Raw genomic sequence first — 23,636 nt, forward strand, 5'->3', positions numbered from 1 at the left:
TCCTTCACAAAATACACTTAAATGTGCATACTAGAACATTGTCAGTGGCTTTTTTGCTTACGTTATTAACAAGCTAGCTGCTAGTCCATCGGGAAGAGGTTGTCTTTTCTTGTCACTATTTACATGACCTTTATTAAAGATAACAATTACATTTTTAGAAGCACGCTGTTCAAGTAACATAAGGGGGGCAGGGGGGGAAAGGACAAAGTCGAGGAAAAAACTAGCAACTTTGGCGACATTGGTGTCATTATCCATCCATCCATTTCCTACCGCTTGTCCCACCATTCTAAAAAGGAAAAAGCTGCTACACTTATGAATTAAATGCATGTGCCCATAATTATTTCAGAGGTGTAGTAAAATGCAGATTGTTGCCTTAGTTGACGTCCAGCATTATGGAACTACTAGTTGAAGCAGCCTTGCAAAGAGAAAAGAAACAACTAAAAAGAGACAATCGCCGCCCAGAAGTCCTCCAGTTCTTCACGTTACAAAGAGACTAAATGTCACAGCAATTCATAGCAAACAGCTGCTCAAATCTAATTACTACCTTGTCATGTTTCTTTTCCAGGAAGCCACAAGGTCTTGAAAAAGTAATGGACTGGTAGGAGGGGAAAGGTGTGGTTGTCCTCTCAGAATGGTGTGAAAAAGTCATATACGGGAAAGCTCCGCCACCTTTCATTTATGGCTGGCGATTCTGGTGGATGAAAGACAGAACATCGTCTTTGGACAGCTTCTCTGGGTCCATCCGCGTCTGGGAATCGTGCACTATGACGCCTTCCTCCCACGCCCAGAAGAGACGCTTGGAGTGGCAGACACTGAGGAGGACGGACACAAAATGTAATCTTGTCACCACAATCATCCCAAGTGTTTAATTTGTATGGAACATACTGGAAGGGGGAAGCGGCTTTGGCAGGTATTTCAAAGTGGGACGTGTTTTCTTTCTTATTAAAGAAGTACTCTTTCTTGTTGCTTTTGCTGTACGCCACCATCCATGGATCTGAAAGATGGCGGCACAAGGACGGCTGAGTACACGTATGTTGACGCACAAAGCGATGAGACGTACCGTTGACGGTCTTGATGATGTAAAGGCCAGTGGGGAGAAAGTGTCGGTCGTCTCGGCCAGTGTAAGAAAGACGTGGAGCTCCGCCTGAACTCTTTGTTACTTTCATTTCCAGTCTGATTGAGAATGACGCAGGTTGTAAGACCTCCACCAGGGCTTAGAAATACTTATTTTTGGTACTGTCCATTCATCATACCTGACAAAGATCTTCTCCATTTCCTCCAGTCCGTACACCTCCTTCACTCTGTTTGGACACAGACAATACATTTAAGAAATATATCATCAATTGGTAGACGACCACCACGCATCCTGATACCTATAAGGAGAGGCTTAAAAACACATTCTGCCCCCCTATACTCCCCCACTAAACCCAAATGTCACCGCCCCATTCACACACACTTTGTATGTTTACATGCACTAAATTGAGGTGTTCCGGTTTGGTGGCCGTGGGATCAGGTCTCTGCTTTTTGTAGATGATGTGGTCCTGATGGCTTCATCTGGCCGGGATCTTCAGCTCTCACTGGATCGGTTCGCAGCAGAGTGTGAAGCGATCGGAATGGGAATCAGCACCTCCAAGTTTGAGTCCATGGTTCTCTCCAGGAAAAGGGTGGAGTGCCTTCTCCGAGTTGGGGAGGAGACCCTGCCCCAAGTGGAGGAGTTCAAGTACCTAGGAGTCTTGTTGACGAGTGGGGGAAGAGTGGATCGTGAGCTCGACAGGCGGATCGGTGCGGCGTCTTCAGTAATGCGGACGTTGTACCGATCCGTTGCGGTGAAGAAGTAGCTGAGCCGGAAGGCAAAACTCTCAATTTACCGGTCGATCTACGTTCCCATCCTCCCCTATGGTCATGAGCTTTGGGTCATGACCGATAAGATATGATCACGGGTACAAGCGGCCGAAATGAGTTTCCTCCGCTGTGTGGCGGGGTTCTCCCTTAGAGATAGGGTGAGAAGCTCTTTCATCCGGGAGGAACTCAAAGTAAAGCCGCTGCTCCTCCACATCGAGAGGAGCCAGATGAGGTGGTTCGGGCATCTGGTCAGGATGCCACCCGAACGCCTCCCTAGGGAGGTGTTTAGGGCACGTCCAACCGGTAGGAGGCCACGGGGAAGACCCAGGACACGTTGGGAAGACTATGTCTCCCGGTTGGCCTGGGAACGCCTCGGGATCCCCCGGGAGGAGCTAGACGAAGTGGCTGTGGAGAGGGATGTCTGGGCTTCCCTGCTTAGGCTACTGCCCCCGTGACCCGACCTCGGATAAGCGGAAGAAGATGGATGGATGGATGGATGCAACTAGCTTTTTAAAAACGTAATCAGGTTTTTGATTTTGAAAGATGGGATTAAAATATCTAGACAAGAACATATCAGTATATATTGTTACATTTTTTAAATTTTTTTTAAAGTGCCAAAAAATTCAGTATAAAGTGGCCAGAATACCAACTTAGAAAAATAAACAATAATAAACATAATTTTTAACTAGCATCTAGAGTCCTTGAACGCACTACAGTTCCGTGCAATAAGGTGCAAAAGTGAAACGTGTACAGTACCTAACTTTATCCTTTGCTGCCATGTATTGTTTTTTGTTTTTTATACTTTTTCACCTTTTTACCTCCTGGTGCTTTGATGAAGTTATGACGTCTGTTTTGAGTGAAGTGCTCCATGCTAGGTTTGCTGCTATTCAGGCGGAACAAACCATTTTGCCTTTTCATTCAATACCAATGCTATATTTATTTACAGCTTGATTGATACATCAGTGCAGAAAGATGGAATACCTGGTTTTTTAGGCTGCTTAGAGCATACAAGCATGATATGGCACCAAATCCAATCTGCCAAGAGGGAAGGAAGATACCTGCACGTCTTATTCCTAGACCTAGCCAATGATTTTGGATCCGTCCCTCATTTGCTTATCTGGACAGCCTTCAACTTCTTCCACATCCCAAATACCATCACAAACCTGGTGAAAAACTACTTCCGTGAACTGCAATTCTGTGTCAAAACAACAGAATACACATCATCATAGCAATCTCTGGAAGTGGGAATAATTGCTGGATGTACCATCTCCCCTCTAGCCTTCATCATGGCAATGGAAGTGATAACTTGAGCTTCCAAATGGGTTGTGGGTGGAGAACGTCTGAGAGGGGGACAGCATCTACCTCCCATCCGTGCCTACATGGACAACATGACCACCATGACTTCAACCGTTGCATGCACTAAACATCTGCTGGGAAAGCTTCATGCCAACATTACATGGGCACGGATGAAGTTTAAACCCAGCCGGTCCAGGAGCATATAAATCGTCAAGGGGAAACTCACAGACCAGAGGTTCTACATCAAGGGTACTCCCATTCCGCTGGTGTCAGACCTGCCAGTCAAGAGTCTAGGGCGATTTTACAACACAAGTCTCAAAGACTCGGACCAGAGCAATCAGCTGAGGGAAGAAACCATCAAAGGCCTCGTCTGCATTGACAAGACCTTACTTCCTGGCAAGTTGAAACTGTGGTGCCTACAGTTTGATGTGGCCACTAACAGATTCTCATGTCCAAAGTCAAAAAGCTGGAGAGAACAGTCAGTGCATACATCAAGAAGTGGCTTGGCCTTCCACGGTGCCTCAGTAACATCGGCCTATATGGTCATGGTGCCCTGGAACTGCCCATCTCTGGCCTCACGGATGAGTTTAAATGCACCAAGGTGAGGCTGAGCATGACACTGACTGAGTCTCAAGATGAGGTGATCCGAGCGGTTGCTCCCAGACTGGCGACCGGAAGAAAATGGATCCCATCTGAGGCCGTGCAACAAGCCAAATCTGCTCTCAGGCATGAAGACATTGTGGGACAAGTGCAGCACGGAAGAGGTGGGTTTGGACTTTGGCCTGGTCGACCCACATGGAACAAGGCAACATCAGCCCAAAGGAGAAAGCTGCTGGTTGATCAGGTTCGACAACAAGAGGAGGCCGACAGATGTGTAACAGCAGTGGCACAGTCCAAAAAGAGACAGTGGACTAGCTGGGAAAACCTGGAGCATCGTAAGCTCACATGAAAGGATCTTTGGGAAATGGAAGGGAGCCAAATCAGCTTCATCATCAGAGCCACCTATGATGTTCTTACCAAACCCAATAACTTAAACCAATGGTTTGGAGACGATCCTTCTTGTGCACTTTGTCAAATCCCTGCAACACTATGTCACATCTTCACTGGCTGCAAAATCAGTTTGTCTCAAGGCTGCTACACCTGGACGCACAACCAGGTCTTAAGACAACTGGTGATCACCCTGGAGGAAAGGAGAAATAACAACAAGGCCCTCCCTCCCCCAATCCCTAGTCACTCTATCACCACTCAGTTTGTAAGAGCAGGACAACTCCCACCAAAACCATCTGCAAGAGTCGAGGCAACCCTTCTGGACTCTGCCCAGGACTGGAAAATGCAGGTTGACTTGGACCAGAAATTCATCTTCCCTCCTGAAATCATTACAACTAGCTTCAGGCCGGACTGGTCTTGTGGTCAACCTCCCAGAAGACTTTGTTCATTGTTGAACAAACTGTACCATGGGAGGCAGCAGTTGGTGAAGCATATGAGCGCAAACATCTGAGGTATGCGGAAATGGCAGCCGAGGCAGAGCAGCGTGGCTGGCGTGCCCGAGTGGCCCAGTTGAAGTCGGGTGCAGAGGTTTCGTTGCTACGTTCACAACCAAGCTCCTGAAAGGAATTGGATTGAGAGGTCAGGCCTTCCGGCGGGCTGTTAAATCGCTGTCGGATGCTGCTGAATGAAGTAGCAGATGGATATGGTTCAAGAGAAAGGACCTAAACTTGGCTGCTATATGACATCTATGGGTAAAGGCAGAGGGGGGCACACCTGAGACTCCTGATGTCGCCATTGAGCCCTCCGGAGGTGTCGTGGGCTTATCAACGAAACACCAATGAAGAAGGTGCCCACCTGAAGACCCCAGTGAAGCTTTTGCCCCTAACCCCCACGCCCCGCACTCAACACTAAATGCTGATTAATCTGAGGGATTGTATTATCTAGTCCTATGAGCTCACTGTGCATTCGGAAAGTATTCACAGCGCTTCAATTTTTGTTATGTTAGAGCCTTATTCCAAAATTCTACACACAATACCCCATAATGACATGTAAATAGGTATTCACAGCCTTTACTCAATACTTTGTTGATGACACTGTGGTGGAATAGGCAAGGAGGAATGGGCTAAACTGCCAAAAGATAGGTGTGCCAAGCTTGTGGCATCATATTAAAAAAGATTTGAGGCTGTAATTGGTGCCAACATTGCATCAACAAAGTATTGAGCAAAATACTTATGTAAATCAGAATTTTTTTTTAGCTATTTTTTTCATAATAAATTTCAAACCAAAAAAAACACAATTTCACATTGTCATTTTGGGGTATTGTCTGTAGACTATTGAGGACAAAAATGAATGTATTCAAATGTGGAATAAGGTTATAACAAAATGTGGAAAAAGTGAAGCACTGTGAATACTTTCCGGATGCACTGTATCTTAACATTTACAAGTTTTATTTTTTTTTAAAACTTACCTTTCTTAAAGATAAATATTTAAACTTTACAAAAGTCCAATAAAAGATCCCTACTTTCCTCGCCACTGACTATAAGTTATTTGCATTTGAATATTATTCATTATTACTATGCTGCCCCCCCAAAATATTACCCAAATCACACAGTTCTTTCATGTTTACCCACATTTCTTCCATCTTTTACCAAGGCTCATCTGTCATATGTGCAAAACTTACCTGATTGGGTTCATGTCGGGTCTGCTAGGTTTGGCCACCGCCTTCACAAACTTCTCAGCCATCTGAATTCTAGTTGGAAAGAGCCACAATGTGAAACAACTCAACGCGGCTCAGAATGCATTTTTCACTACCAACATAATTAAGTGTTTTTACAAAGTGGCCAGATTGCAGAAAAAAATATAATAACGTTGAGATTTAATGAGAATAAAATCGTAGTACTATGAAAACAATGATTTGTTTTGACTTAAGTACTACTTTTTAGAAAATAAAGTAGTAACATTTCAAGAAAAAAACATCAAATGATGAGAATATTGTCATAATACGACAAGCATACACACTGGACATGTTTTGGATGAGGACTGTCGATCTCGTCAAACTGGACTTAAATTAATTGTCACGAACAATGCGGCTTGCCACAGAAAATTTAGACTACAACTAGGGTTGTACTGGTATTACCACGATACTAATGAATACAATTCGGTACTATACCGCGCCTGAAAAGTAGCTCACGGTGTCAAAATGTAAACAAACGGCATAGGTGGATCTACATCTAACATGCACTGTAATGATACCAAGTACAAAAGCGTATCTAGTCGACATTACTATGATTACATCGATATTTTTGGGCATTACAACAACATATTTCGTTTTAAAAAATATATAGAGTGAAGAAAATAAGTATTTGAACACCCTGCTATTTTGCAAGTTCTACCACTTAGAAATCATGGAGGGGTCTGACATTTTCACGGTAGGTGTATGAGAGATAACCTAAAAAGAAAAATCCAGAAATCAAAAATCTATGATTTTTTAACAATTTATTTGTGTGATAAGGCTGAAAATAAGTATTTGAACACCAACATTAATATTTGGTAGAGTAGCCTTTGTTTGCAATTACAGAGGTCAAACGTTTCCCGTAGTTCTTTACCAGGTTTGCACAGGTTGCAGGAGGGATTTTGGCCCATTCCTCCACACAGATCTTCTCTAGATCAGTCAGGTTTCTGGGCTGTCGCTGAGTAACACAGACTTTCAGCTCCCTCCAAAGATTTTCAATAGGATTTTGGTCTGGAGACGGGCTAGGCCACTCCAGAACCTTGATATGGTTCTTACGAAGCCACTTCTTGGTTTTTCTGGCTGTGTGCTTTGGGTCATTGTCATGTTGGAAGATCCAGCCACGACTCATCTTCAATGATCTGACTGAGGGAAGGAGGTTTTTGGCCAAAATCTCACAATACATGACTGCAGTCGTCCTCTCCTTAATACAGTACAGTCGTCCTGTCCCATGAGCAGAAAAACACCCCCGAAGCATGATGCTACCACCCCCATGCTTCACAGTAGGAATGGTGTTCTTGGGATGGTACGCATCATTCTTCTTCTTCCAAACACGCATAGTGGAATTATGACCAAAAAGGACAATTTTGGTTTCATCTGTTCACAAAACTTTCTCCCAGGACTCCTCTGGATCCTCCAAATGGTCATTGGCAAACGTAAGACGGGCCTTAACATGTGCTGGTTTAAGCAGGGGAACCTTCCGTGACATGCATGATTTCAAAGCATGACGTCTTAGTGTATTACCAACAGTGACTATGGAAACAGTGGTCCCAGCTCTTTTCAGGTCATTGACCAAGTCCTGCCGTGTAGTCCTGGGCTGATTCCTCACCTTTCTTAGCATCATTGAGACCCCACGAGGTGATATCTTGCATGGGGCTCCACTCCGATTGAAATTGACCGTAATGTTTAGCTTCTTCCATTTTCTACTGATTGCTCCAACAGTGGACCTTTTTTCACCAAGCTGCTTGGTAATTTTTCCAGAGCCCTTTCCATCCTTTCAGCTGTATCACACGAATAAATTGTTAAAAAATCATATATTGTGATTTCTGGAATTTTTGTTTTAGGTTATCTCATACAGTGGACATGCACCTACCGTGAAAATTTCTGACCTCTCCATAATTTGTAAGTGGGAGAACTTGCAAAATACTTATTTTCTTGACTGTATATTACATTTATAAACTCAGGAAATATGTCCCTGAACACATGAAGACTTTTAATATGACCAATGCATGATCCTGTTACTACTTGGTATCAGGTCAATACCTAAATTCGTGGTATCATCCAAATCTAATGTAAAGTATCCAAACAACAGAAGATCGAACTAACTCCCTTCTGATTTATTTCAAAAGTATTTTGAAAAGTGTGGCCCTCGTACTTCTTCATAGTTATTTAAAGCAGTAGTTATGACAAAAATGACAGATTGTGTGTCATACCGTCGCTTAAAGTAGTGATTTCTGACATCAGTGCCATTTAGAACAAGTGCATCGATAACATGCACGGCATTGATTCGGCGCTGCGCTTTGCCCTGTGAAAAGGAAGCACGTCAAAATGGCCAACAGGAACATTTCCAAGTTATGTTATAAATAGTAAAGTATTGTTAAAGTAGTCGCACTCACCTCGCCCTTCAGCTCCTGGACGATCTCGACACTCAAGAGGGTATCTCTGGGGAGCTCCAGCTTGAAATACTCCAGCTTCTTCCAGCGTAAAGGCATTTTGCCGTCCCACGTGTAAATCTGAGACTTCTGCATGAAGAAATGTTTTTGTGTTACATAATACATTCAAACTGACTAATGATAATCCCAGAGCCTTATTACAGTCAGAAAGAGAAATGTCATCACCTTCTAAATATATGCAATTTTTTTTCACCTTCAAAGATATATATACAGTGTTTCCCCTAGAAAATGTGTTAGTTAAGGTGGTGACTCTCCAGGGGGAGGGGACCGGGGAAAGGGGTGGGTGGGTGTAAGGCTCCGTGTAACACGGCCTATTGCCATCACGCCCCACCTCGTCGCTGCTACCACAGCCTGGGGGGGCAATAGACTATAGACTGTGGTGATGTAGGCCGGCTTTGTCACGTGAAGTAGCCCACAACTTTTGGTAGTGTTTTCCGCTCCCTTTGCTGAATGGCGATGTACGATATATATCTCAATATTCTTTCCTTAAAATAAAAGCAAAACCGTCCTAGTTACCTGAGATACTAAGTACATTATTATGACTCAGTAATTTACCAAGTCAAAATAATGACAAAATAATGGATTACTAAGTCAAAATAATGACCTATTTTAAGTAACCATTTGCAATAAGCTTTTGAAAAAAAGAGTTAAAAGTGGGGCCACATGCTGACATATGTTCAAATCATCATTCTTCATTTATTACAGCATTTGGGAAGCCTGTAGTTGATTTTTATAATGTAAATGTTATATTTTCATAAATATGTGATAGCAGGGACACTCCCATTCAAAACTAAGCTGCAACATTACTAACGATTAATGTAACTATAGCTGAAAAAATTGTACAATAGCAATAGGAGAGACTATTCATCCCTTAACACCATAGAGTTCTTGTAGGCTTTATGATGCACTTACATTATTATATCAACTATCAGAGACAGCTTCAGGAAACTCTTCTTTTAATATAATGCCCTTTTTTGATGCTTCAACACAGCTCAATCAACACAGAAAAATGTAAAGTGAAATAACTTAGTTCTTAACTGTAGGTCAGTAATGCTTGTCTTTTTCTCAGACAGACAAGACTTCGCTGTCCGTAACACACGCACGCATACACAGCGCAAAATGAGCTAACGTCACGCTAAAAGCTAATTAGCCTTCACCTCAAGGACTGTGAGCGAGCTGAGCTGCTGCTTATGTTTCGAGGACGTCAACTTGGTAGTGTTTATTATAATTTGGGGAGAATATGCTGCATTATGCTCACCTGCTAAACACCTTTCTGCTCAATCCACCGTCTCTCCTCTCTGCCTGCCTGAGCACTGACTCCATGCGCTCTGAATACGCACTGCTGATTGGCTGTTACATGCGCTCTGTATACGAACTGCTGATTGGCTGTTACATGCGCTCTAAATACGCACTGCTGATTGGCTGTTACCGCTCTGCGTGAAACCAATCAGATGGTTGTGAGGGTGGGACAATACTGTGGGCTGCAGAGATGTAGTAACAGAGGCAGAACTAAGCGGAGCAGCTTGGTAAGACTTTAGTTTAGGCGGTGGCTCTTTGTTGTTGAGGCAGCCGCCTAAACAACAAAGCGCTGAGGGAAACCCTGATATATTATATATATATATATATATATATATATATATTATATATATATATATATATATATATATATATATATATATATATATATACGGCGTGGCGCAGTGGCAGAGTGGCCGTGCGCAACCCAAGGGTCCCTGGTTCAATCCCCACCTAGTACCAACCTCGTCATGTCCGTTGTGTTCGGAGCAAGATACTTCACCCTTGCTCCTGATGGGTGCTGGTTAGCGCCTTGCATGGCAGCTCCCTCCATCAGTGTGTGAATAGGTAAATGTGGAAGTAGTGTCAAAGCGCTTTGAGTACCTTGAAGGTAGAAAAGCGCTATACAAGTACAACCCATTTATATATATATATATATATATATATATATATATATATATATATATATCCATCCATCCATTTTCTACCGCTTATTCTCCCTTTTGAGGTCGCTGGTGCCTATCTCAGTTACAATCGGGCGGAAGGCAGCCAACACCCTGGACAAGTCACCACCTAATCGCAGGGCCAACACAGATAGACAGACAACATTCACACTAACATTCACACACTAGGGCCAATTTAGTGTTGCCAATCAACCTATCCCCAGGTGCATGTGACTAAGGGTTTTCCTAATAGATTCTGATTTGTTAAGATTTTGCCTAAAGTAAATGATCAATCAAATCTATGATGTTGGGTTTTTTTAAGAGAGAAATTAACAGATTGTCACGACGACCACAAGAGGGACAAGCGGTAGAAAATGAATGGATCGACGATGCTATGTATAACTAAATACTGACTGATCACTAGGTGTCAGTAACACCACATGGATCTACTGCTATCAACTTTACTGAATATTCTAAAGTTCATTAACTATACTTATAAAAGGAATATAGTCTTTCGTTGAAGTAAACAAAACAGAGGCTAAACCACCCTGACAAACGTATAAACATGGTAGAGATCGGATAGTTTTGTTTAATGAAGTCCTGCTAATTATTTGCGTAGGTTTGCGCCATATAAATGATAGATGATATAAAGGCAATACATTTTGCTGACGATACAGGTTTGAAAATAATCATCATATCGCATTAATACATGCTGATGACACATTCTAATTCTGTCCAGCAAATTTGACAACCGCTGGGCAACAACCGCATCCTAAAGACAATGTAGCGTCCTTGTTAGCAAGCTAGCGGCTAATGTCCCTCTACAGTGCAGCTTCCAAACCACTAATCTTTGCCTCTATGGCAGCAATGAACTGCATTTCTTACAAATATCATTATCACTTAAAGACTAGAGGAGAAGGAAAAGCTCAACATAACCGCTTAGCTAAAGCTCTTGAATGTAAACAAGGGTGGGCAGTCAATACAAATATCAACAGTAACGATACCAAGTATAGTATCAGTATATGGTCAATACTACAGTGATTAGATTGATGGTTTTTGATATTACAAAATAGTTTTTGGTCGTTTTTTTTATATTATATACAAACTCAGGAAATAAGACACAATAGTACTTTTTTATTTTGTACTATTGACTTTACTATTAATGTATAAAATAAGAGGAATAAGGAAATAATTTAAATATTTATTTATATTCTTACAACAATAATAATAACAGTAATGCATTTTATAGCACATTCCTTTATTTGTGTGATTACAGTGGTGCTGAAAAATGGAATCATTTAATAATTCTAAAAAATATTTGGTATTAGTATTGGTATGACGAATACTACCCCCGTAACTAATTGATATCAGATCGATATCCAAATTTGTAGTATAGCCCAAAAAAACTTAAAAGTATTGAAACAACAGAAGAATAAGTGTTTGGTACAATTATGAGAAGTGGAGATAGAACCATATTACAACAGAAAGTAACCAGCTATGGGCAGTAAATTAGCAAGTAGATTAATAATCATTTTAAGAAAATAATAGTACCGGAAATTTTGCAATATGTTACTGCATACACTAGCAGCCAAACAGTATTTGTAACCCATTTTGAAATGGTTATATTATTATTTATATACCAAATAATATAAAGTGAAATATAGCGTTATCGTAAGTGGCTGCAATATATATTGCGATATAGATTTCAGGCCATATCGCAAATACTTTCTGCAGACTCACCCCTAGTGCTAGGAGGAAGATCTGCTCGCCGCCTACCACAATGCAGCGGTAGTCCATGACATGATGCAGCTTATTAAGCGTGCTGGAGTTAAGTGGCACAACGCTGCTCTTGAATGAGTCCACATTGGCGTTCTAAAGAAAACATATACACAAATTAAATGAAAAATGCCCCCCCACGTCAAGGTGTTAATTTATCACTCCAAAGACCTTGGTCAGCTCATAGAATTTAGACTTTGGGTCTGAAGAAGCCGGAGTGACCCTGGCCATGTCTGGCACCTGAGAACAGACACATAATGCATTGAGGGGTGGGGCTACACCAAATGAATGAAAACAAGCAATAACAGAGCACACTCACCCCCCAGAGCTTAAGACATTCCTTGCGGATGTCGGCCTGCCTGGACTCTGCAAGCGTCCTGCTGGCGCAATAACCCTCAATTTCACACAAAACACACACAAACAAACAAGAAAAGCTACTCACGGGTCTAAAACAAAGGCGTGGATCTTGGCCAAAGCCTTGATCTGGACTGCACACAGGCTATAGGAACAGTTGCCAAACGTGAATATTTTGCAATATTGATATGAAATAAGTCACAACCAGGTCTGTACCGCTCATTGGAATTGACCATGAAGTGGTAGAAGTCTGCATCCTCCTTGATGATGCTCAGGGGAACCACATCCAACACATCCATCTCGGTGTTCTTCAGCTGTTTGAGTTTTAGGTTGACTTTGAACATGTACTCTCTGACGGCGTCTGAGCCGGGTTTTAAACCTCGACATACCAGGTACCTGCCAGCAAAAAGACATTTGGCATCATTCCCCTCACCTGAGATGAATTCATTTTTTTTAATGAAATTTTGGCTATCATCCACAACCCCAATGTGAGAAAAACACACATCTTGTTTTTTTCTGTGCATTGTAAAACGTAAAAACATGCTAACAAAAGGAAGTAACAATGCAGGTATGGGGATATGTTAAAATGTGGAAGGTAGAGCACGCCAAAATCTGGAGAAGAAGAAAAATAAACACATGAATTTTGGTGTAGAAAACTACATGTGTGAATGCTCCAAAGCATTCTAACATGCCAGAGGCTGTTCACCTTTAATGCTCCAAAGCATTCACACAGTCCATCCATCCATCCATTTTCTACCGCTTATTCCCTTTCGGGGTCGCGGGGGGGCGCTGGCGCCTATCTCAGCTACAATCGGGCGGAAGGCGGGGTACACCCTGAACAAGTCGCCACCTCATCGCAGGGCCAACACAGATAGACAGACAACATTAACACTCACATTCACACACTAGGGCCAATTAAGTGTTGCCAATCAACCTATCCCCAGGTGCATGTCTTTGGAAGTGGGAGGAAGCCGGAGTACCCGGAGGGAACCCACGCATTCACGGGGAGAACATGCAAACTCCACACAGAAAGATCCGAAACTGGATTTGAACCCAGGACTGCGGGACCTTCGTATTTTGAGGCAGACGCACTAACCCCTCTGCCACCGTGAAGCCCATTCACACAGTAATAGGCAAAATAAAAATAAAAAGTGAGGTCCACAATAATTCCATTTGCCATTTCCAATTTCTATTGCCCACCCAATTAATGTTTTACATTGAGTAAACTTCTGACCGCAACAGTACACGCTCAGAGCAACGATAAGAAGAACACCAGCAACCCACCTCTCTGAGTTGGCAGGCCGGCTGGTCACAGGTTTGAATAGGGAGACCCGGTCAAAGCAAAGGTACATTAAGTAGATCAAACCCACGCTGAAAGGGGTGAAAAGGTCAAACGACTTACAGACAAAATGTCCACCTGAAAGGGAAAAAGGATCATTGTTCATCCAGTTAATAAAAGTAATGTTTCCTCCGAGCAGCACAGTTTGGATAACCTCACTTGTTCACTTTCCAACCTTTGATTGGGGTACCAAAGCACCAGACCTATTATGAGAGTGTTGATGAGCACTTGCAGCTGACCTGTCCTGAGTGTAGAGAGAGCGGTGAGGAACTGGCAGAGCAGCAACTGTTTACTCAAGATCTCCTGAAGGTTCTCTTGGCCTTCCACACTGAAACCCTGGCGTCACAGGAAACCATCATATCAGTCATCTGACCAGGAAGTGACCCCATGAATAATGCACGCTCACCCCGTCCGCCATGAGGAAGTGCAGCCCTGTTCCCTCAGTGCTGTCCAGCACAAAGTTTCTGAAAGCGGTGACGTTTTCTGGCCGTGTGATGTCGCCATCGCCGTCCACGCCTCCTTCACCTGGGACACAAATATGTCATAAGATTAAAAGATTGCATTAAGGATTTCCTCATGCATTATGCGTTACCATAGTAGGGCTCAAACAGCTCGCTGGGCGCAGCGTAGAAATCCTCCAGTTTGAAGTCACAGGGTCCTCTCAACGTCATGCCGAAACCTTTGGCATGCCAGCGTCTCTTCCACAGGACATACTCAGAAAATCCGCCAGGCCCTGCGCACACGTCGCCAAAGTACAACAGCTCTTTCTTGAGGTCTTTGTTTGAAGAACTCTACATGGAAAGAGAGGGAGCAGGGTTCGTCTTGACGCCAAATTGGTGCGACAAACATGGCAGTATTTCCTTATGCACACTCACCCCTTCTGGAACCTTTGGGTTGGTGAGCATGTAGTTGAAGCAGTGGTCGATGTTGGCCATTTTCATAGCGGCTCTGGATACAATAAATATGGGACAAAACTTTTTTTGTCTAGATTTATCAACATTTTGATAGGTAAAATTATTGTTTAAAAATACACCATGCCTAATTGTTGTACACACAATATAACAAATGTACACTTAAAAATAATTGAGGAGAGAGATGCACCTGTTGAGAAAGATGCCTCCCCGGATGGTTTCGTAGGGGTTCGAACGAGTGCGTGCTCTCCTCATTTCTTCACCCTCAAGGTCGTCAAACACTGTCTGTTTTGAAGAAGCAGTACATTTTATTACATCTTTCATTCAGGAGCCAATCGCTAAGGGCCGGGTAAAGTACAATGGTCCAAACTATAAGACGCAGTACAGCGGAACACCTCATTGTATGAAATTTTCGATTTACAAACTAGACACCTAATAAAAATATGCTTTAAGGTAAACATGTTTTATCCACCCATTGTCTTCCTCGAATGCAACCCTTGTGGGCAGGCTGATCGATCTCCGGTGCTCATTCTGTCAGCACATAGTGCTCTCAATAGCTACTGTGCTAGTTGTGTGCTTTTTAAGTGTTCTTAAGACTTTTTACAAAATTGCTATAGTTTTGCTAGCTCAATATGAGTCCAAAGAAAGCAACGGACAAGTTATATGTGGTTTGAAAGCTTTAGGAAGTATACACAGCATTGTCAACACTGCCCCCCACCCTTCCGCAGAACGCCAAGAAAACTAACCAAAAATGTAAAGTAAATGTTTGTATTATTCTTTATCATTGTAGTAACCTGGCTGTTTTATCATTTCAAACTGTGAGTGCACTACAGGGCTAGTGACAGTGTGAGTGCGCAGGTGGAGGTACAGTTCAGCTAGTTGTTGTTGTTTGGGCTTTGTTGATTAAATATCAATTTGATCCATCACATTTCTGTTATGTTTCTTTGCTATACAGTACTGTATAGAGTTTTATAATGTGCTCAAAGTGTACAAACCTTTACGAAAAAATGGACTGCATTGTGCTGCTGTTGCCCTAATGTGAACTTACCTTGCATCTAAGAAGAGTGTGCAGGAGGTCTTCGGTGCAAAACTCTGTTTCATCCTCAATCTTCATTTTTCTCTGTAAAAAAAAAGGGGACCTGCTTCAGATGGACAATAATAATAACAATACTGTATATTTCTGTAAAGTAACTATTTACTGGGCCCACTGCCATCCAGTCCCTCAGCTCATCTGCATCTGGAATTTCAGTGGTGCTTTCTGGGAACCAGTCGACCTTTTCTATGGCACTGGGCTGAACACACACAGAGGTAAAAAAAATGTTTTATGTCCCATGGTTTATTTACTCGTTTGCAGAGAGTAACAGGGGTACTTGATTTATTGGAAAGGAAGTCTTTTTATAATGAAAATAATTCAACAGAAAGCTCACCGCATTAGTGGTACATACCTCAGGTTCATCTCGCCAGTCCACATTGAGCTCACCCTGGAAGCCCTGAAGCGTAAGGCCAAGACCCCGTCGTCCTCTCTGGGTTGACGCTTCCACAATCTCTTTGCGGCCCTGACCAAACTTCCCAAGACCCTCACCCATACGAAAGCCCATCTTGGCCTGCAAAAGTTAAGTCATTTATCAAGTTACAAAGACAGGAAAAAATTTAAGGTTTATAATTTCAAAACGTGTCTCTAAGGCTCAGATTTAACCACGGCAACCGCAGAATTTGACAAAACCACTCTTGTGACATGCCGTAATGCCCATAACCATCCAGTCCTATGTCTAAGACTAGACCTCATATATGAACACTATTTTTTTATGCCGTTACGTCCTATGTCAAAAGAGTGCATATTGCAATTTTTTAAAATTTATTTTTATTTGTTTATAATATTATGTTGCTTCTGCCATATTACTTTGTTTATCATGCTTGTGTTGCTGTCATATGCACATTCACCTTTCTACTTGAGGTACATATATATATTTTAAATATGTTTGTGTTTAAAAAAAACAAAAAACTTGGTTAAATGATTTCAGTGCAAGTAGTTTTGAAAATTTTGAGCACATTTAAAATTACCGCGATAATAATGATAACCGTGATAAGAAATTTTCATACCGTGACATCACTATAATGGAAAATTGTAAAGTAATTGTTTCTCCGAATAAATTAATAAAAACACCTTGACGTGACTTTTTTTTGTCACATTTTCAACTGTTATTGGTATAAACAAAGTGGGCGCAGCCATTTTGGAAGAGTGTGTCAAAGGTTAACAGACAACGAGAACAGCAGAGTTGTTCTGAGATTTTCCCAGAGATACACTAGTTGCATCAGGGGTCTGGAAGGACGTCAGGTTAGGGCTGGACGATATGGCTTTTTTTAATATCTCGATATTTTTAGGCCATGTCACGATACACGATAAATACCTCCATATTTTGCCTTAGCCAAGAATGAACACTTGATGCATATAATCACAGCAGTATGATGATTCTATGTGTTTACATTAAAACATTCTTGTTCATACTGCATTAATGTATGCTCATTTTAAACTTTCATGCAGAGAGGAAAATCACAACTAAGTCAATTTACCAAAACTGCAATTATTAAACAGTTTTTAAGCAGTGGCACAAATATTCATGTCATTTCCAAAACAGAAAGTGCAAGATTGTCAGAGACATTTTTAAAACCAGCTATGAGTTCACTTTTGTGCAAGATGTCACTAAGATGATATATCAAAACAACACTAAATTAAAGTGGATTTTTTTGTACAGAACGCCACTACAATAGTTTAAAACAAATAAAGGCACTTTTGTGCACGATGTCACACAAGATATTTCAACAACTGTCATATAAAAATGAGCCGCATAATAGGAAATCAAATAGTGTATGTCCTTTGCTATGTGGTAGGTTTTTGCGGACGTTATCTCTTTCTGTTGTTGACCATTTTTTTCATACAGTGTTGATGTGGAAATGGTTGCTTCAGCATTTTGTTAGTGTGGAACTGAACGGAGATGTTGACATGCGGAGTAAGCACTCTTCATAAAAAATGAAGAGTGAGAGAACAGGTGACTTTTCAAATGATGCTACATATTAGCAGTAATGCTACTTTTTGAAGCAAAGCTTTTTTTTACAATTAACAAATTACGGTTGTCTGTTCGACATATTCCCACTTGAAGCCAAACCACCGCCAGACAATGGACCGCCTGCTGTTTTTCTTGGGAATTAGTTATTCTTTCTCTCTTATTACCACTCGCACCACAGCTAACGATACCCATGCTGCTACCTCTGTACTCCGCGAGGGTGTATACGTATGATACGTATGTGACGTATGTAAGAAGGTGCGCTTGTTTTATGTCTCTGTGAGAAGGAGAGACAAGAAAGAGTGAGAAGAGCCTGTAGTGTACTGCCCGCAGTTAAAAGCAACTGCGTGAGAACGTATACTCGAATATCACGATATAGTAATTTTCTATATCGCACAGAGACAAACCCGCAATATATCGAGTATATTGATATATCGCCCAGCCCTACCTCAGGTGTTGGGTGAATTTAGGTCAGGCATATGCCCCCTAGACCAGCCAGGTTGGCCGGCATAAGGGAACACTACGCCCATTTTTTTTCATATATATGTATGCTTTGGAGCCCCTGCCTGGAAAGAAAATAATGTTTGCCTTGGTGCCCTAAAAGATGAGCCCACCTTAAAAAGTAAAAATTTGAGGCCTGTGTCTCCAGTCTGTTGTTAGGCTGTGTTTGATATATTGGAAGTTTGTCAAAAAAATGACACAATCTACCTCTTGAATGTTGTGTTAGTGTCCGTTTTTAACTTTACCATCATGTTCATCGACGCACTGTTGTACATGGAGAACTTGGGGCTCTCTGTGGGGGGGGACTCGGTGTCCCTGGTGTCGACGGATACGGAAGGCATGGAAAATCCGACTCTGGGCTCTTCTTGGTCGCTGAGAGAGTCATTTTGGCTAGAGTCTGGAAACAATCACACATTAATCACTGACAAATTGTAATAAAAATAACAGTTTCAAAAAGAATGATTAGACTTTTATCTTTAAAGGTGTTACAGAAACTAGTCATGAATAAGGCGTGCTTGGTAAAACAAACAATTGAGGTGTACCTTGTCTCGACAATTTGGATTCTTCATCGGAGCTGCTGTTGTCATGATGCCTCTTTGCAGCTAGCAAAGGAGCTGCATCGGTTCTTCTCTTCATCTTGGCTGCAGCAGCACACAGCATAAATAAGAAGAAGAAACAGCTTAACGGCATAACCAAGTCTACACCTAAAGTTGTATTTGTTCTTCAAAAGAACACCATATGTATTGATTAGGTACAGTCGTGGTCAAAGGTTTACATACACTTGTGAAGGACATAATGTCATGGCTGTCTTGAGTTTCCAATAATTTCTACAACTCTTGTTTTTTGTTATAGAGTGATTGGAGCACATGCTTTTTTGTCACAAAAAACATTGATGAAGTTTGGTTCTTTTATGAATTTATTACGGGTCGACTGAAAATGTGACCACATCTGCTGGGTCAAAAGCATACATAGAGCAAAATACATTATCAATTTTGGTAATGTAGAAAAGTTACAATCAAATCGAATTAGCTTTATGGCATGGCCTCTTAACTTCATGAGAGTGATTATCATTGACGACACCTGTTGACTTCTCTGATCCCGTTTTTAAGTGGGCTCATGTGATGCAGTCATTAGACTCGGTTACAAACACGACAATGGGAAAGTCAAAGGAACTCAGCACGGATCTGAAAAAACAAATCATTGATTTGAACAAGTCAGGAAAGTTACTTGGAGCCATTTCAAAGCATTTTAAGGCGCCAAGAGCAACTATGTTGTAAGTATAAAGTGCATGACACAGTTTTGTCACTGCCACGATCAGGAAGGCCTCACGGTGGAAGAGGGCTTAGTGCGTCTGCCTCACAATACGAAGGTCCTACAGTCCTGGGTTCAATCCCAGGCTCGGGATCTTTCTGTGTGGAGTTTGCATGTTTTCCCCGTGAATGCGTGGGTTCCCTCCGGGTACTCCGGCTTCCTCCCAGTTCCAAAGACATGCACCTGGGGATAGATTGATTGGCAACACTAAATTGGCCCTAGTGTGTGAATGTTGTCTGTCTATCTGTGTTGGCCCTGCAATGAGATGGCGACTTGTCCAGGGTGTACCCCGCCTTCCGCCCGATTGTAGCTGAGATACGCGCCAGCGACCCCAAAAGGGAATAAGCGGTAGAAATGGATAGACGATCAGGAAAAAAACGCAAGCGATCACCTGCTGCTGAAAGAAAGTTGGTCAGGATGATCAAGAGTCAACCAAGAACCACCAAAAAGTAGGTCTGCAATGATGGAAGCTGCTGGAACACAGGTGTCAGTGTCCACAGCCAAGCGTGTTTTGCATCGCCATGGACTGAGAGGCAACCATGCAAGAAGAAAGTCCTTGCTCCAGAAGAGACATCTTAAGGCTTGTCTAAAGTTTGCTGCTGATCACATGGACAAAGATAAGACTTTCTGGAGGAAAGTTTTGTGGTCATATGAAACATAAAAATAGCTGTTTGGTCACAATACCCAGCAATATGTTCCAAGGAGAAAAGGTGAGGTCTTTAATCCAAGGAACACCAAACCTACCGTCAAGCATGGTGGTGGTAGTATTATGCTCTGGGCCTGTTTTGCTGCCAATTTAACTGGTGCTTTACAGAGAGTAAATGGGACAATGAAAAAGGAGGACTACCTCCAAATTCTTCAGGACAACCTGAAATCATCAGCCTGGAGGTTGGGTCTGGGGTGCAGTTGGATGTTCTAACAGGACAATGACCCCAAACACATGTCAAAGTGGTAAAGGAACGGCTAAATCAGGGTAGAATTAAGGTGTTAGAATGGTCTTCCCAAAGTCCTTACTTAAACGTGTGGACAATGCTGAAGAAACAAGTCCATGTCAGAAAACCAACAAATTTAGTTGAACTGCACCAATTTTGTCAAGAGGAATGGTCAAAAGTTCAACCAGAAGCTTCTGGATGGCAAACTATGAGCGCCTAATTGCAGTAAAACTTGCCAAGGGACATGTAACCAAATATTAACATTGCTGTACGTATACTTTTGACCCAGCAGATTTGGTCACATTTCCAGTAGACCCATAATCAATTCTTAAAAGAACCAAACTTCATGAATGGTTATTGTGACCAACAAATATGTGCTTCAATCACTCTATCACAACAAAATAGTTTTTTTAGAAATGATTGGAAACTCAAGATAGCCATGACATTATGTTATTTACAACTGTATGTAAACTTTTGACCACGACTGTATAGACAGTATATTAAGAACGATTAGGTTTTGGACTTTGCATGTGGCGTTGGAAAGTCACAAACTCGACCACTATGTTAGACTTATAAATCTGAATAGTTTACTTATGTATACTTACGATTTAGTAAATCATGCAGGTTGCAGACCATGTGAATGTAGTTTGAGTCGACGTGTTAAAATGTACACAATAGTGATGGGTCCGGCAACACCGATGCATCGGCGCATGCGTCGAGCTCATAGAGCGAAACCCTGTGTCAGTGCGCGTACCGATGTAGAAAGTCACGTGACCGATCATGAGCTGTTTTGGTCACGTGACCGATACGCGAACTCTGTCGCACTGACGACTGCGCGCCAACATGTGTTTATAAGGAAGTGCATCTGTCAACGAGATGCTGCTGCCAACAGAATCGCCGCACTTCTGTCGTTGTTTGTCATTTATCGTCGTCAGAGATCATGGAACAGCCTCAGGCAAAAAAAAAAGATTTCTGCCGTGTGGGAATATTTTGATCTTATATCGGAAAAAAAAGTATTTGTGTTCATTTCCTTGTCCTTTCATCCTGTTCTCTCAAAGTTTCTACTCGATCTGTTATTAGGGCTGTAGCGGTAAATGTATTTGTACTGAACCGCATTGTCCCACCCACACAACCATCTGGTTACATTAAAAAGCATTGTCAGCTGACCCCTCCGATTGCTCCGTTGGTAGAGTGGAGGACTGTACTCGCTTATGCTGGGTTCCGTGGGGCATTTGCTCAAATCCCGCTCGATCGATCAATGATTACGTTTTTGCCATGAATTGATTAACGTGGACCCCGACTTAAACAAGTTGAAAACATTATTCGGGTCTTATAATTTAGTGGTCAATTTTACGGAATATGTACTGAACTGTGCAATCTCCTAATAAAAGTTTCAATCAATCAATCAATCAACAGTGCGTATTCAGAGCGCATGTAAAAAAAAGAAAAAATCCCAGTCCTCAAGTATCCTCATTCACAATACGTTCTCTTCGATTTCCATGTTATGATACATGTTCACATTATTTATTGAGTGTATCTAAAACAAACAAAAAAATATTTTTATTTAAATGAAGATATGAAATAATCCTAAATGAAATACAATGACTTGGTTTATATTATTGTATATACTAGGTCATAAAGTTAGTGTCAGTTGAGTCGGTCTATAAGTTGCCTGTAGGGATTTTTTATGTCCAGCAAATGTCAGTATTTAGTGACACAGTATTGACACAGTACCAATGTAGTTTTGCAATGTGTCGAAACGATACATGACGCCACATCAACAAATCACTAGTACACAAATGGCCTTAATGGAGTGCTCCTGTCAAAATTCATGTCGCTCACATAAAAAAGGTTGACCAGCCCTGCACGGATCCCCTTTACCCTCCAAACAATCACGGTAAAGTCATGCATTTTTACTCAAGCTTAAATAAGAGAGTTGATAGTACTCTTACTGTAAATAAACTACGCGTTTCTTTACATTTAAAATAGATACACCTGTGGCTTTCAGCTACGTTGGACGCGTGTCGTAGTTTCTCTTTCTAACGAAACGAAACTGCGTAACTTTAGCTTCTAGCTACCTAACATAGCCGTCTGGTATTTACCTGTTTAGACGTAAACTTTCCTCCTCAGCAACAGCACTTGAATTCCATTTGGGCGCCAAGATTCCGGAGTGAAATAGTGGGGGAAAATGCAAGTTTGTTGATATATTTCTGTGGCATTGGACTAGGTTTCACATGGGAATCTTAGGTAGTTTCCCCCCACTAAGGGGTCCTTTTGCAATTGACGGCGCGTCTCCGTGTGACCAGTGCAAGACGCGGAATGATGACGTCGTGCCTCCCACCCGTCAAAAACAAATCGCAACAAAATATCGATCCACTCATCCACTATGGCAGGGCATCTGTCGTTTCATCCTGGACAATATTCATGACAAAATGTGTGCTTTGTTTTAAAGATTTGCTATAAGGATTTATATATATATATATTTATATATATATATATATATGAGAAAACAATTTAAAAATGAATTTTACCTTCCAACATCATTATACTATTGGTTAAGTTGTATATTCATAAATGTAAGTTTCTCTACACTGGACCTGTTTCTTGTGCCTTTAAAACAAGAATTACAACTTTAATTTAAAATGCTTTTTACCTCTAACAACCAGAAAGCTCTGAAAACTCTGATGCTGTGCTCCAAATTTGGATTGTTTACGGAACTTGTGTGAGCATATGGCTTTACATTTTGTTACAAACACTATATTGCCAAAAGTATTTGGCCACCTGCCTTGACTCACATATGAACTTGACGTGTCATCCCATTTCTAACCCATAGGGTTCAATATGATGTGAGTCCACCTTTTGCAGCTATTACAGCTTCAACTCTTCTGGGAAGGCTGTCCACAAGGTTGAAGAGTGTGTTTATAAGAATTTTCGACCAGTCTTCCAAAAGCGAGGTCACACACTGATGTTGGTGGAGAAGGCCTGGCTCGCAGTCTCCGTTATAATTCATCCCAAAGGTGTTCTATCTGGTTTAGGTCAGGACTCTGTGCAGGCCAGTCAAGTTCATCCACACCAGACTCTGTCATCCATGTCTTTATGGACCTTGCTTTGTGCACTGGTGCACAGTCATGTTGTGAAGAAGAAGGGGCCCACTCCAAACTGCTGTCCAAATTTCACACTCGGCA

General features: G+C 41.8%; 1 protein-coding gene across 2 annotated transcripts; it reads right to left on the reverse strand.

Moving 5' to 3' along the window:
• Positions 1-99: 99 nt before the first annotated feature.
• Positions 100-22,747, reverse strand: cmtr1 (cap methyltransferase 1). Of its 2 annotated transcripts, none has more exons than XM_061886070.1 (24): positions 22,554-22,747; positions 18,751-18,849; positions 18,454-18,605; positions 16,091-16,249; positions 15,845-15,937; positions 15,694-15,765; positions 14,836-14,930; positions 14,610-14,682; positions 14,327-14,525; positions 14,141-14,259; positions 13,974-14,070; positions 13,680-13,812; positions 12,612-12,791; positions 12,484-12,540; positions 12,361-12,418; positions 12,213-12,281; positions 12,006-12,137; positions 8,251-8,376; positions 8,068-8,159; positions 5,807-5,875; positions 1,254-1,301; positions 1,061-1,173; positions 886-994; positions 100-812 (listed from the first exon to the last, which is right to left on the reverse strand). In XM_061886070.1, the coding sequence occupies exons 2-24, from the start codon at positions 18,842-18,844 to the stop codon at positions 677-679; spliced, it is 2,475 nt and encodes an 824-aa protein (XP_061742054.1). In that variant the 5' UTR covers positions 18,845-18,849; positions 22,554-22,747; the 3' UTR covers positions 100-676. The 2 variants fall into 2 exon arrangements, with proteins under 2 accessions (XP_061742054.1, XP_061742053.1); XM_061886069.1 differs by lacking the exon at positions 22,554-22,747 and adding an exon at positions 21,057-21,102.
• Between the last annotated feature and the right edge of the window lie 889 nt (positions 22,748-23,636).

This window comes from Nerophis ophidion, linkage group LG24 (genome assembly GCF_033978795.1).
Source record: "Nerophis ophidion isolate RoL-2023_Sa linkage group LG24, RoL_Noph_v1.0, whole genome shotgun sequence".
In the NCBI taxonomy this organism is placed as follows: Eukaryota; Metazoa; Chordata; class Actinopteri; order Syngnathiformes; family Syngnathidae; genus Nerophis; species Nerophis ophidion.